At 34.7% G+C, this 16,253-nt stretch overlaps 1 protein-coding gene and 1 pseudogene across 10 annotated transcripts in view; both read right to left on the bottom strand.

Annotated features, from left to right (window-relative positions):
* Nucleotides 1-5,106: 5,106 nt before the first annotated feature.
* ZNF385B (zinc finger protein 385B) overlaps nt 5,107-16,253 on the bottom strand; it is a 265,070-nt gene continuing 253,923 nt past the window's right edge. For 9 of the 10 annotated variants that reach the window (XM_025039446.1, XM_006921245.1, XM_025039442.1 and 6 more), the window contains 4 exons: nt 9,846-10,091; nt 8,657-8,835; nt 7,972-8,073; nt 5,107-6,587 (listed from right to left, as the gene is read on the bottom strand). In XM_025039446.1, the coding sequence (XP_024895214.1) occupies nt 6,369-6,587; nt 7,972-8,073; nt 8,657-8,835; nt 9,846-10,091 (746 nt within the window). In that variant the 3' untranslated portion in view covers nt 5,107-6,368. The remainder of the gene's footprint in view (nt 6,588-7,971; nt 8,074-8,656; nt 8,836-9,845; nt 10,092-16,253) is intronic. The other variant, XM_025039441.1, reaches the window with a different exon arrangement.
* LOC112470492 lies at nt 15,308-15,426 on the bottom strand (annotated as a pseudogene).

Here is a 16,253-nt window from a genome sequence, read left to right on the forward strand (position 1 = left end):
CTTTTTATGGTTAAATATACTTATTGAATATTTACTATACATTTATTTTTCAATTATAATTTCTTGGAGTCTTTGGAAATTGCCTCTGTCATTATGTAGTGGAGGTCATCTGTTTTTGTTATAACCGGACTACTAAATATACACAATTCTGAAAGAGTGACTTGTGTTCATTGTAAAAAATTCAAACTATACAAAAATTATAAATAAAATGTAAAGCCATATGAAAATCTATAATTCAAGAGTAACTCCTTCTATCAGTCTGGAGGATCACTTTTATGAGACATCTCTTTATATACATATATACATATATATATATATACACACACACACAAATGTACAGATATAGTTTTAAAGTTTAGTACAAATGTGATCATACTCAACATGTTGTTTTGTAACCTTTTATTTCCCCCACTTGGACACATATCATGGACATTTTTTCATGCCAATAATTACAGAAATATGTCATTATTTTAAATGGTTGTGCTGTTTCCCACTGCATATGGGGTCCATAATCTTATTCATTCCCTGTGGATGAACATTTTTTTCACTATTTTGAAAAACACTTGTGTGCAAATTTTTAAAAAATTTACAGGATTTTTATCTTAGGGTAAAGTCTCGGATATAGACTTCCTAAGTCAAAGGTTATGGATGACTGACACGATAACACATATGACCAATCATCCTTCAAAAAAGTCAGAGCAATTTTCATTACTACCAACAGTGCATGAATGGGTCCGTTTTCCCACTTTCATTTATATAAAGTTTGGAGAATTTATAATTTGTGTTAATATGCTGGATCGAACGTGATTTCATTTGTATTACTTTAGGGATGACTAACATCTTTTCACGTTTATTAAGAATTCGTGTATATTTTCTCTTTTCTGGGTTGCATTTTTGCCTTTTTTTTTTTTTTTAATTGGATTGTTCATCTTTCTTTTCTGAAAGAGTTCTCCCACCCCATTTTAAAGAGTTCTTTGTAAGGATATAAAACTTTATATGTCACATGGATTATTAATATTTTTCTTTGTTTTCTATGTTTAAATCCTCTTTATAATGTTTTAACATTTTTTACATCAGAAAGAAGTTGTATTTTTTTTATAACAATAGTTGTAATTTTTTTATACCATAAAGAAGTTTTTTATTTTTTTCAATTTGAAAGTCTGTTTTTGTTGTATGGAATATAAGACATAAAATTCAAATACACTTGCGATATGCCAACACTGCATTTGCTTTGGCACTATTATCTTAGTATCACTTCTATTTGAATTATACCTTCGAGAATAAGAGCATAAACTTACAACTAATGAAATTTGCTATTTGTTTTCCATTACAGATGTATTTTTCTCTGATTCTAATGCTAAAACTCAAAATTGGCTATTTTGAGGAAATCTTACTTAAAATTTAGAAATTTAAAATGAAAAAAATCAATTTTATTTGTCCACCTATTAACAAAAATTTGTAAAATGAGCTAAAATTTACAGAAACATTTTTACATGTTTAATTTTATTTGCTTCCCAGAACCACCTTGTGAGTTAGATACCATAATATCTGTTTTATAGATGTCAAAAACTGAGGTTCTGGGAATATTACGTAAAATTATTTTCTGACATAAAATCACAAAACGAATTAGTGTATGACATGACCAGGATATGAATTCAGGTCTTTTGAGTGCTAGTTATGTATTATTCTTTTTAAATTCTTCTCTATCCTAATTTTACTTTTTCACTATAATAAAAATGAAAAGCAGATGCTTAATGACAAGCTTAATGACAAGCTTGTCCAATCATCTGCAGATAAGTGACTACTTATAATGAATAATATGACATGAAGAAATTTTCATTGTACCCACAGATGGAATTCCATCTGACAAGCAGAGGTTTGATGTGGTTTTGAGAACCCAGTGAGGAGAAGAATACATTTCATTGTCTCTCCAGCTTTAAAAATTTTAGCCACGGAAATCAGAGCAATTCCCTACAGTCACACTCCATAGCTGCTGAGAACCTGCATTATGTCTCTTTAAGTTCCCCCATGGAACTAATTATTTGGAGGAAGTAAGGAGGCAAAGATGAGAATTCCCAGCGGAATTTGCTCTTGCACTACAGAGCTTCCCCTCAACCTACCGAGGTAAAAGAAACTGACACTTTCCAAATGAGGCTGTTTTACCTCTCAGCAAGGATCTGATGGAAGGAACACTGTAAAGAGAGGATGGAATCCACACAGCAGACTTACAGAGGTGAAATGAAATCTTTACCTATTACCTGAAGATGCTTTGCTTATCAAGGGTGTATGTCTTGATGCTAACTCAATTTTATCTATCAAAGAGTTCCTCGCCATCTCTTCCCTCCCGACATGAACCCTGTCTCGATGGCACCCCAGGCAGTGGGCACTAACTTCTCAAAACATCCCCAAACTCAGTCTCCTCAGTGAATCTTTTTAGACTCTCAAAGGGAGTCTTAGCACAACAGGAGTTCCACCTGATGCTCTATCAGCTTTTTCCTTTTTTCCCCCAGTGGGAATCCCTCTTTCTCAGCTATGTTAACTATAGTGTAATTTTCCTTAAAGTATTTCCTGAGGGAAAAATTCTACACAACCATAACCATTTCTGCTCTAGAAAGTAAGAATTATCATAGCGTATAGAAGAAACAAATCAGGGGTGATATGTTTGGTGCATAATACAAATGAAAACTTTGGTTGTTTGCTTTTACAGTAGTTTAATTTTGTTAGACAGATATCAGTACAGCTTTAAATAAGAGGCCTCTTTAACTACATTTTCCCCTGTCCTGGTCCTATCCAATGTTAATATATGATTGGCTTTTGCTTGTTGCAAATCCCTTTGTCTCTTTATGAGTACATTTCACAATGTGCCTTTAAAAACTCATTATTTATTTTTAATACCCAAGAGATGGTTTCTCTCCTGAAGAATAATGGTACTTGATATAAAAAGGAATGCTTCTGAGACAAGTTACCAGATTTAGCAAATAAAAATAGTTTATCCGCTTGAATTTGAATTTCAGATAGACAACAAATATTCTTGTAATATAAGTATGTCCCAAATATTGCATACTTATTTATGGGACATCCTTATGCTTTATGCAATATCATACACAAAAAGTATTAGAATATTATACTAAAAATGATTCATTGTTTATCTGAAATTCAAGTTTAACTGTGTGTTTTATATTTTATCTGGCAATCCTACCTGAGAGTGGTTTTCAGATTCTACAGATACCAGAGCTGGACTATCTCAGAATAAACAGCACATTTTTTAACTTTCCAAATAAGGTGAGGGGGGCAGAGTGGTGGTCTTTTCCTGCAAGAAATGGCAGAGTAAGGGGTATTTAGCTCAAATATATACATCCCTTCATGACTGACCCACACTTGCATCTCAGAATCAGGGTGTATGATAAGATATATTTATTTGTTTAATTGTGTTTTATAAATCATCATTTGAAGCTATTCATGGCTTTTTTTGGAGGCATTCATTTTAATTAATTACTATTCTTTTGTATTTCATCCCTGAAGCAATTTTAAAAATCTTAAACTCTATAAATCTAATCATTAAATTCCTGAGTCTATTTAAATATTGACATTTAATTATTTTTGAGGATTGCAGTAAACATTAATAGGATAGAGGATGATACAAGAGAAATGAACTATGATTGTCATTGGAGTCTATAAAAATAATTTTTAAAAACTTCTCCAAAGTTTTTCAAACTTTCTTTTCTGAAAGAGTTCCCCCATTGTGTTCTTACACAAACACCATTCTTTCAGAATGTGACGTCTGTGAGCCATGTCTGAAGGTCCAATCAAGGTTTGTGTAACTAGTATTGGTTAGAGTTCAAATGTCATATAAAAAAAAAAACACCCAAATTCTGAATGTCAAACTGGAACCTTAATAGACTCTAAAAGTAACCTGATTACAAGTCTAGAATATTAAGGTTAAATTTTTAAATAGTTGGATAAAGTATTTGATTGAGGAAATCTATTGCCACGTATCACAGCTACAATGTTATCCACTGGCCTTAATTTTTTCAGGAATGAGAATTTAGATCCTATTCTACTCCAAATCATCTCATTTTCAAAAACTGACATGGTTTGGGCATAAGGTGCGGGAAAAGGGGATCTGTAATAACTTTATTACTACCCTCCTAAAAATTCTATGATAGAGTGGTAGATTAAAGTTGGCTACAAATTCTTTGCTCTTTTTCACATTGAAAAGTAAATAATTTCCCCTCTTCTTGAATGTGGATTGACCTTACTGACTTGCTTGATCAATAGAATGCACCGTAAGTGACATGCTGGGAGTTTTGAGACAATTTTATAAGAAGCCTTTTGACTTCCACCTAGGCCTTTTGAATGCTCTGAGAGCCCTGAGTTACGGTATAATTACCTGAGACCGTGCGGCTGGGGAGGCTTTGGGTAAGCCCTCTTGTAGACTACTCCAGTAGAGTTCAGCCTTTTGGCCATCTCCATCCAGGTAAACATATCAGTAAAGCCATCTTTTAGGTGAACCCACCCACCAGCTGAATACTACCAAGAGACCTCTTCCTGAAGCTCAGCCCAGCCCTGCTGGATTTCCTGACCCCACCAAATTGTAAAATGATAAAATAGTTGTTATTTTAAGCCACTAAGTTTTGGAGTAGTTCATTAAGCAGCAATAGATAATCGCAACAAACAATGATGTATAGATCTGTACACTTAAGAATATAACAAGTGATTAGAGAAGGTGAAGCGGGGAGAAGTGCAGTAAAATTCTCTGAAAAAAGATCATAATTGCCATGGACATGAATAAAAGATGGGCTAGAGATTTAGAAGCTTCACAGTAAGTTTAAGAAAATCAGAGTCACAACTATTTGGCAGGCTGCAACTGTGATTTTGGGCCACACTCACAACTTTGGCCCAGGCTCAAAGGAAAAACAGCAGTAAAGTCTCGCCTCATGCAGATGCCGTGAACAGTAATGAATAAACATGACAAATAAATATGCTGCAAATAAGAGCTGAAAATGCTAAATATGTAAAAAGCAATCTCTGCGCCTACTGAAAATCTTTCATCAGATGATTTCAAATTGAAGGTGTCTCAGGAGAAAATAACTTTGCAAATACAGGTTTTTATTTTTTGTACTTTTATTGAAAAGGTACATTTAAAAAAATACACAGACATTTTACCATTTACAGATTGCAGATACAGCTGCTCAAAGAGTTCACTCTATTTTGTTGTGTTATGATACCTCTTGCCCCTGATATCACAAACATCCCAGTCTTGTTGATACCAGCTTAGAAAGAGGGGCATGGGAGCATGACCTGCAATATATTCAGTGAAAAGAAAGACAAATTGTTCAATTATAAATTTTTTATCTTCTGTACATTATTGCATTAGGGAGCCACAAAATTATGTAGCATCATTACAAATGAAAACAGGTTAAAAATGAAGAAGATAATTACATAGAAATACATGGATTCATTGTCTTCTTGCAGAATGCACAAGAGGTGCAAAAATGTGCAATTTAGGAAGCTCTTTTCTGTTCGTATACATTTGCTTAGCAACTCAAACTGGTGAGGAAGCTACAAAATAAGTTAAAAATAGCAAACAGGTAGTAATTATAGCTATGTTATATGGCTTTCTATTTCATTTAAATATCACCAAATAAAATGGGAAATAAAGAAAATACATTACTTTTTGTTTTGTTCTCTTAAAGAGAAAATTCAAAGCTACTTTGCTTCCTAACATTTATACAGCAACTAAAAATGTTTAATTCAGACAAGAGATACAGATCTAGTACTACACAGGATATAACAGTACTTGGGTCTAAAACAGTACACAATCCCTGTCAACAATAGAACACCAAAAAGAAAACGTTGTGATTTGTTGGTGATATGGTATCCACAAGTAAGCACTTGTGTTTATCTGTTTTTGTTCCACACTAGAATGTGCCCAGCTGGATTCCAGAGTTATTTACAGACGTGTGAGGAAGACCCTAGTTTTCAAGTCTGTCAGGAAAATATTCCATATTGTTTCTAAACCAGATCACACCCATGGAAAAATAGTCAGAGAATGATATATGTATATATTTTTTTCTGACCCATACATTTGCAAGAAACCAAATATCTCAGATACACAAATTGAATGGGGTGGGGCAGGGGGAGGGAATAGGGAGCTAAAGCCTGTGCCGCTCAGATTTCTAAATGACAGGAGAGGCCCCTAAAAGCACTCTTGAATCTAGTGATTTGTTATTCTTTGGAGTCAGGCTCAGGTGGTATGCTGCATTTTGTGGATAGGTGGGACACCGCAACACAAGATGCTTGAATTGCTGAAGCCTTTTGGCTTTCCATCTCAACTTTCCTAATGGCCGGCTGGGGACTTGCAGACCTTAGTAGGGCGCGAAGAGGATGGAGGCAGGAGTGGCGCGGATGGGCCCATGGCCGGGCCTCAGGAGAGCTGGAGGTATGGCTGCAGCCTGGAACAGCGAGGCAGACGGCCGGGGTGGCAGTGACAGCGCGGAGGATACTGCCGCTGCCGCCGCCAGGGGAGAGGACAGGAAGGCGGGCGCCAAAGGCTTCATCATATCTTTCTGGAATGCAAGTTTTGCCTAATGAAGGGGGAAAACCAGGAATGGGGGGGGGGGCAGGGAGGGGGATATTGTTTTGAATAAGCACCGCGAATACATTTTCATAAGTAAAACACCAACGTTTAGAAGTCAAATTTAAAAAATCTTTACTCTCACAAGTCAAGAAATGATTATTTTCACAAAACTGGTTTCAAAGGCTCTTGGCACACCTTTCCTTTGACTTGTTTCTATTCGAACTCTTTTTTGGTGGTCTTTGCCCCTGGGTACTAGGACAGAGGAAAGTCTCTCTGAATAGATACTAAAGCTATTTTACACTGCTGTTCAGAAAGAAAAAAAACGAACATCCCCAGAAGGTTTCCCACTTAGACAATGAAGCTCAATTCAAAATTCAAACTTGTCTTTAACCACAATGCAGCCTGGAGAGAGGTTTTTGTTTTGTTTTGTTTTGCTTTTGTTTTTGTTTTTTGAGACTATGCATGACCTTTTCAATTCTCTTCAAAAAGCCACACTGGGACAGGTGACTGAGGTTCAGGACATTAGGGACCCATGAAGAGTCATGAAAACAAAGTCAGTTTACACCTCTCTCTCTCTGGCCACTTGAAAAACTGCAGCTAACTCAAATTTCTGTCATTGGGAATGACTGTAAGTAGGTTAGCAACTTTTTCTATTTAAAGGAATCCCAGGGTGGAATCTTCCTGTGAAGAAAGAAATCGATCCCTAACTTCTCTCTTTTGCAATCAGGAAGAGTTTTGCAAGGTGATTTTGCTTCTTGCAGGCAGGTTACACCATTTGCAGCATCATAAAGAGGCTTTAGAGAAGCTGGAAGATAATCTCAGCATGGCCTCCAGTGGCTACTCCTAGCTTCAGCCTCAGATTGAACACCACACTGGGTCCCAGCGAGATTATGAAATCTATCCATCTGGGTATTTATATGACACCTATTGCTAGAGCCCCTGGGTATGACAGGTAAGACCAGCCGATTACCAGCAGTCTACTAGGGGGAGGGGAAGAGGTAGGGAAGGGAGGAGGAGAGGATATTAAATGAATGGATTTTTGTTTTCTAAAAGCAATCAGTTTTCCCAGGTTCAACAGTCATCACTTGTCCTTGTTCCTGAGCCTTTACTTTTCTTTACGTGCTAAAGAAGGTAGTCTTTTTAAAAGGTCCTAGTAAAAGGTAAGATTTTAGCTTGTAAAGAAGTTCAGTTTATCTTCTCTAAGGAAGTTTCCTTCAAAATATCCTATAGCTCAGACTAAGCAGTTCACTGTAAAACTTTTCCCTGTGAGGCCTATTTTAAGTTCCAAACCTTTCAGGACCAATTAATCCCCAGGTCCTGCTTACCCAGAGTCCCTGCCCAAACTAGCAACACTGCCCCACAAAACAGATGAGCAGGCAAGGTGAACTTACTGCTAAAATGCTTGGGCTCCGCTGGAGTTTGTTGTAAGGGCTGTATTTCGGCTTCAGTGGTTTTCCTGCAACTCGATCCTTATGCCTTCGGCTAGAAATGTGCTGCAAAAAGTTTGATGCTTTAGCTGAATCTAAATGTGAGTTTCACTCCATGTAAAAAAAATATATCTCTAAGGTAGAGGTAGCTGATTTCACCATTTCCAGTTCTAGCAATAGTTGCAAGGTGGTTTGGGTAAAATGACTCCACTCTCTAAGTTAAGACTTGCTCTTAATTGTAACATCCCTCTCCTTTCCTCTTCTCCATAGCTCTTATCCGACTTTGCTAGGTATTACCACCGTGACTGACAAGTCTGTCTCCCTAACTAGATTTTGGGTCCTTGGAAGACAGGCCGAACATCTCATTTATCTTTCAGAAATTCCTGCTTGATTGTAAGCTCTAGGTGACTGCTGTGCTCGCCTGTGTCTAACACCTAGTCTGGAATCTGACACATAATAATAGTAGGTGTGCAAATATTTGATACTGACTTTTTCTTCCACAGAGCACCTGTATTTTGTATATTGTATAAATCCTATAAAGGTTAGTAAATTTAATTGTGAGCACAGTGAGAACCATTATATAGATTGGGAGATACATGGTCATGTGGCGACCCCAAACAACAGCAACTGCTCATTCAGAATACATTACCTGTTTGAGTTGAATTTCTGAATTAACATGAACATCACAGATTTCACAATGAAATGTCTTATTCTGTAGTCCTGACCCCTTACTGCCATTCTGCATCTTTAATCTTGATCCAGGTCTAGGATAGGACTTAATTGGACCAGCCCCATTGCGAGCTTCAACCATGGTCTTGTGTTTAGATCCTAAAACAGAAAGAGACATATATTAGGTAGCTATTTAAGAACTATTCAAAGCTCTTTGTTTTCTTATCCTTGAGAAGTATCTTCAGGCCGAATTTCCCAATGCTTTTATTTTTGATAACCATTTTAATTCTTATTATAAATTTAACACATTTTCATTATAAAAAAAATGGGAGAACAGAAAAGTATATAATAAAGAAAATACGGAAAATACAGAAACGCTAAGAAAATAAAGACTTCCCATATTTTCACCACCCAGATATAACTAGTTATCATTTTAGTGTATTTCTTTTCAGGTTCTTTTTTTGTTAGTATTTAAAAAACAAATATAGTCAAAATATAATGAGAAGTTTGCACAGTGAAAATATTTATTAGAATTAGTGGGGTGATTACACTGTAAGGTATAAAAATGTCAAATCTCTATATTGTATACCTGAAACTAATATAACTATAATATTGTCTACCAACTATACTTAAATTTTTAATAATCAGCATTAAAATATATTCTTTTTTTCAAAACTGAAATCATATTAATGAAAGATCCTGAAAATTTCACATATCGAAGTATATACACATTTTCTTATAATTACATTTTAATACTGAGTAATACATTCTATCATTGGGTTACTATAATTTATTCAACATTTACCTACTGAGACAGTTTTAGATTGTTTTCTCTTTTTTTGCAGGTTAATAGCCACTAACCTGTGTTGTGTGCCTCTATCTGTGTTGTGCATAGATATTTGTCTTCATCCCTGTCACTTCCTTATGATGAATTTTGGAAAGTATCAGATACTTTTGAAGAAATAAAGAACAGAACAAGTTTTATCTCCAACCTGCTTTTGCCTGGCTGTTTCTAAAGTCGTTATGGTCATACTTTTTTCTAAATCATACCTTTGAATCAAAAAAGTCGAGAAGACATTGAACAAAACTAATGTTTGAACAACAAAAGGTATGTTAATCTGGGGAAAGCTGGATTTTCTTATAAACAAATTGCAATAATAGCCACTAACCTGTGTTGTGTGCCTCTAGCTGTGACAGAGAATTCACAGCCACTTTGCATAGTGAACAATAAAGCAATTTTTTTGCCTTTTCTTCTTCTGATTCAGAAATAGTACCAGGAGCGCCATTTGTGCTCCTGGAGGGAGAAGTGTCTGCTCCAGGTGGCAGGGGTGTTGTGCCAGATTTGAGGAGAAATGAGCCACCTTCAGAGCTTGACGATTGACAGGAACTGTTGCCTTTTAGCTTCCCTTTGTCTTCTAAGAGAAACATAGATAAGTGGTATTAAAGCCTCATATATCATATAAACACAGATAAATTGACATAAAGGAATTAAAAATAGAAATTTGATTTCTCTATGTAGTTTTTAACCCAGCACAGATTTTAATTTATTGAGCTTGATTAAAACAGAACTACACACCATCAGTTTCCACATCAGGTCACCTCAAGATCATGATGTCTTATGAAAAATGACTTTATTCTCCCACTCAGAGCAGGAAACTTTCTATCTAATATTCTTGAGTTGTAAATTTTGCTTCAGGGAAGTCTTTAATACATGGAAAAATCGGCTACCTTCCAGTACAATTACATGATATGATAGTAACATGACATAGGTCATTAGGCAATGGTAGTTTCATTCAACTACTCATGCTTTAATTAGGACATGAATATAAAGTTAAAATTCAATTTTTAACTTTGGGGTGTGGGGTAGAGAGGAAGGAAGAAACATGGTTTATTTTAGTTATGATTAGTTAAGTTTTTGTTGCTCAATGAGTGGAAATCAAATTTATCCAAAATATAAGATGCAAAGATTCCATTATACTTACCAATTACTAATCAGTCTAAATCGTAAATTTTAAATAATGACATTAACCATAAGCACAATATGAGGATTAGCCTAATAATTTATAGACATCTTGGCATTTGATTATGTAGCTACTAAATGCTTATAATCCTCAAGACCCATTTGAAGGATATAAGAGGGGCCAGGAAAACTTCAACTCTCCGGGGTATATTTATTTGCTATTTAAGATAGGCTCTGTTCAGTGGCTCCTTTGGGAAAGAAACTGGAACTTCTTAGGCAACAGCAAAATCCATTACATGTTTAATCCTTCTAGAGCTTAGAAAATGTCTATAGGTGTGCTATAAACTGTCATTAAAAGAGAAAGAAAATTAAAACTGAAAATTTATTTGTTCAATGCCTTAGCTAATTTGGAACTGTGAAACATGGGCCCGAGTGACCAAGAAGGCAGGAGTGACTAGGGGAACAGCAACATGGTAGAGTTTGTCTGTTCTGCATACAAGGCAAACCAAAGCTGTCACACACATCAAAAATGAAAGATCATCATATTTCTATTTAATTAATGTGGGGATCAGCTGTTGAGTTCTATCCCTTTTTCTGCATTGAATCCATCTAGGTCAAGGCTAGACATAGCATGGTTTCTACAGATGAATTCCAGGTCTGGGTAGTGTTTGGAATAAGTGAATGCTCAGATCCCTTTTTATCCTTGGGTTCCACAATCTATATTTCTTTTCAGCAACTTTATTAAAACTTCAAGATGCCATGAAGTATGATGGAAAAGATCTTAGATGTTTACTAAACTGACCTCAATAGTAGGACAGAAGGAATAAAATGGTAATAAAATTAGCATCGTTCCTAAATGGTAATAGTAAGTAAATTAGATTGAAGATTATTTCAGGCCTGGAACTCTCTCATCTATAAGGATCCCTCAGATTGAATTTGCCATTTTATAGAATGCACAAAGCAAAATAATTCAGTCATCTTAACATTTGCCCCTGTGGAAATACTGTTTCTCATGATGGAAACTTAAGTTATTGCACAGCAAAACCTTTCTTTGCTTCAAGCAGTTCTTAAGCTATTTCATATAAATTTGACCCAAGGAATCTGACCTGTTTTAGTCATTCACCCATTCATTCTCTCTCTTATCCTTATTACTACATTAATGTCCCTTACATTGCTCTCCCTCAAAAAAAAAAATCATTTATAAATAATTTTACAATTTACAAAGTGCTATCACTTACATTAGCTTATTAACTTTCACAACAAACTTGTGAAATGGGTAAGGTTGAAATGATTATTCTTATTGTAAATATAAGGAAACGGAGGCTCATCAAAATTAAATAATGTCCCACAGATTAGTAGGTGACATAAATGACCACAATGTTTTCTCTAGCTATCCAATGCAAAATGTATTAATCTTCCTGCACAAAGGGAGGGCTTTACATGGTATAAACATTATAAAAGGCATCCAATAGTCACCTAGAAATGTGAAAAAGCTGTTGTTTTGTTTTATAATTATAGTTTAGTTTTAAAGCATATTTGCCTTAAGTGAAAATATCTATCCTATTTAAATATTATCTGATTCAGGTTACATTGCGAAGACAAACAAAATTATATCTTTTCCTCTATATCCCCATGTCTTTTAAAAAATTAAACATTTCTTTTTCACATCTTTTTCAAAATAGGTCATTTATTTATTAACATCATATTAACAATAAGCTAATTATGACAATGTGGTAGACATTGAAGGGGATAGTAAAAAAAATAGATATAGACTTTAATAAAGTAACAGTTTAGCAGAAGTGAGATGGCCATTTTAGAAATCTCTAATTTATGATCGAGACTCGTAAAAGGCATGAGAGCATAGAGAGGGAAATGATTACTTCTGGCTAGGAAAAAAGAGACATTTTTCATAAAAGGAAGTGGTATTTTGGCTAGGTTTTGAAGGTCAAATTTAGATAAGCATAGAATGGAGTGAAAAGAAGTGGGGAAGTAGAAGCATGAGGACATGCTTCGGTAATAGAAAGCTTGGGGTTTGCTTGGCGAATACCTGTTAGTTGAGCAAAGATAACAGTAATAGATAGTAACAGGAAGATATAAAGGTGGATTGAGTCAGAAGGAGGAGAACATGTTAAAAATATTAAAACAGATACTAAAGGTAGCCATTTCCCATTTAAAAATATTAAGAGGTATGGGGTGTATAACATTTACATGATCTAACATTTAGATAAATTACGTTTCCATTTTTATCCCCCTAGATAGGCCAAAGTTTTAATCTTTGAGATTATTAGGGCTATATTTTGACCTTGGAAATGTATAAATGTTCCATAATATTCAGGGAATTCTACCATTAGATTGATACTGGCTAGTCAATAAGACACATTTTAAAATCAGAAAAGTCACTTCTGTAATAATATATTTAAATTGTGGCATGCTTTCTGGGTGTATAAACTTATAAACTTCAAAGCCTAAATTTATTATTTCTCATTTTAATTGCTTGATATTTTTATCAAAATCCATTATATTATTTCTTTCCTTACTGACATTTTTAAAGCCTCCTTATTTTGTGTATTAGAAAGTTTAATTAATGTACTGTTTACTTCTGTTTCTTTTAATAAAGATGCATGTCATCTGGAACTTTGGTTAATATGAATTCCACTTTCAAGTATTCCCTCACCTAATGTTAATTAGCAGGGCTTCTGACTGTCTTAATTATTTCCTGATTATTCAAACACCTTTTTAAAGGTTTTATCCTACAGGATTTTGAAACAAAATTTGCTTAGCTACATCAGAACTGCCTTTTGCAACAGATATCAATAATTTATGCAGCCAAATGAAGTTAGTTCTTCAAAGTAGCCTCCTTGGGAGGTTCCACATTAATTTACTTATTTTCCAAAGCTCTAAACATTCTGAAAACCTCCTTTTTTTTGGAACTATTTTCCAGTTGACAATCCATGTAAAGGAACTCAGTCTTCAATATATATTTGTCACCCTTATTTTTTAACTCTAAAAACATCACTCAAATCAACCCACCTGTTCATCAAACTGATCATTATTCTACTCAAATACAGCCTCAGAGGATTAATATGCTAACACAGAAGATGAACAGAACATGACAGAAGTCCTAAAATATTACACACTGGGTCCAAGGCCTTTCACACCCGGTTCCACGTTATCTTGCCTCACACTGACTTCCGGAAACTGTCTTGTCAAGCACTGTTGATCACTGTGAAGCTTGCTAATTCATAATTAACTATGTCTATATCTAATTTTCATATCTTGGCTTTTAGACTAATCCTGGAAGCAGGGAAAATTGTCTATAAATTAAAATGACTCTTCCCTGAATCAGAATCTCTATGTCCTTACCTTAACAACAACAACAACAACAAAAAAAAAAGCTTATTTTAAGTAACTTTGGCCCCATGAGAGTCAAGTGATTAATTTCATAATTTCGAAACAGATCTTGTACTGTAATTTTCTTGAAGGCTACAATCCTGACTTAGGAAATCTCTGCTCTTTCCATTTGAAAGCCTATGTCAATCAGGTTCTGGCCTTTGGGCTACACCCTGCAGTGATTTTGTGGTTCGATATGACAGTCATTTCTCTGCTTGTCTGAGATCTGCTTGACAACTGCCCCATTATCCCTTGTGTCATTTTGTTGGGGAGCAGAAGCTGTCAGTCTCATACTTAGATAAAACAGTGGCACCTCCAGATATCTCCATGTTGAAAGCTGGCAGCCAACACTCTGTATTAATGAGCTGGCACTGATATTAGTGAACTTGTCACTTTTCTAAGTGAGCACAAAAGAGAGCTTGTTTGCTAGAGTTTGAATCTAATGAAGAGCTTTCTCCTATTTTGTGTAGTTTTCCAGACATTTGACTTGTACAATAGAGAAATCATATTTCGACTTCAGGTTGAAAAATTGCCCCCTTTCGCATTTGTCACTAAGAGATGTGAAACAGTTATTTCTGAGGCAGCTTTATTATGGAAAATAGAATAACTAACTTATGTCACTCAAATTAAACCCCTCAGGGAGTAGGTCCAGCAACGATTCAAAAGCCAGGGATAAGATTAAAAACTAATTTTCTAGGTGGAATGAGGAGCAGATTCTTTTTCTTTCAAATGAATGGCTCTTTACAAAGGAAACAGATTCACAGGTACATGGAAAACATTTAAATTCTGCTCCTCTCACCTTCTTCCTCTCTAGGTGCTCTATACAGTTTAACTTTGATGCTCCAGGCAGAGTAAAATGCACACTGACAATAGAAAGGTCAGCCTGGGAAATGCTGAGGAAACTGAGTTTTTCTTCATCTAAAAAATATATCTTTGTTCAATACAGAAAATGCAAAAAATTTACTGTTGGCAAACAAGCTTATTGCCTCGGGCTGTTCCAGGGAGCTAGGTGTCAGCTCTCACTCTTTATGGACCTGACTGGGTACTGCCTGCTTAATACATACTTGCAAATACACACATGAGAAAGACATTTTTTACCCTTTGATTTAATATATTTTGTAACTTTTTGATTTAATGTATTACGTGTATTTTTTCATGTTGCTACTTTTAATTAATTAATTAATTAATTAATTTATTTATTTAGGTGAGGCAACCCTTGGTTGACCTCACAGATTGCAAGGACCTTGTCAGCTTACAATCTCTTATTTTTTTTATTTTTTATGCCTACAGCACCTGGTCTTCCTACGTGGTCTCCCATCCAAGTACTAACCAGGCCCGACCCTGCTTAGCTTCCAAGATCAGATGGGAGTGGGCTTGTTCAGGGTGGCATTGTCGTAGAGTTACTTTTATTTACTTTAAAGCTGTATAATAGTCTTTTGGACACAAGTACTTTATTTAAATAATTTTCCAAGTACTGATCATCTTGTTTACAGTTTCCATTAATACAAATAATGCTATGATGGGCCTCTTAATGACAGTGTTTTATTTTTATTGCTTGGTATTTGGGATTATTTCCTAGATATTAATCACGGAAAGAATTAACTGGTCTAATGGAATGAACATTTTTGTTGTTGTTGTTCTTGATTTATCCTATGACATTGCTTTCCAAAAAAGTTCTCTCACTTGGAAATGCTGTAATATAATCAGAACATCTGCTAATGATTTTCCAAAGTATTTTAAAAAATTTTCACTGTATATTAGTCATTATGTCTTATGGATTAGTCAAAGTATTGGGTAAAATTTTATTGAAAAGAATAAAATAAATAACTTTTCCTAAACTCAGAATGTGGTACACCAATTAATTTTCACATTGAATAAAAATACTTTATTTATTAATAGAGAACTAAGAACAAAGATATTGTGGTATGGAAGATAAATTTTGAACTTAGATATGGCCATTTTGCTAGTTAAATAAGCAAAAGTCATCATAAGATGACAGAAGTTCAAATATTGGAAAGCAATGGATAAAATAATCTCTATTGTGACAAGATATTCTAGTATTTATGTCATTTCATTTTTGAAAGAGAACAAAGCACACATTTTTAGAGGTTAAGTAATTAATAGCATACAGAAAAATGCCAAAAAATTATATACTAAGAAAACATTTTTGCAAGAAACTAGGAATAAAATGTATAGGTTGACAAGTTTCTCCTATTTACTGACACAA

The sequence above is a fragment of the Pteropus alecto genome, unplaced genomic scaffold (assembly GCF_000325575.1).
Source record: "Pteropus alecto unplaced genomic scaffold, ASM32557v1 scaffold3, whole genome shotgun sequence".
NCBI lineage: Eukaryota > Metazoa > Chordata > Mammalia > Chiroptera > Pteropodidae > Pteropus > Pteropus alecto.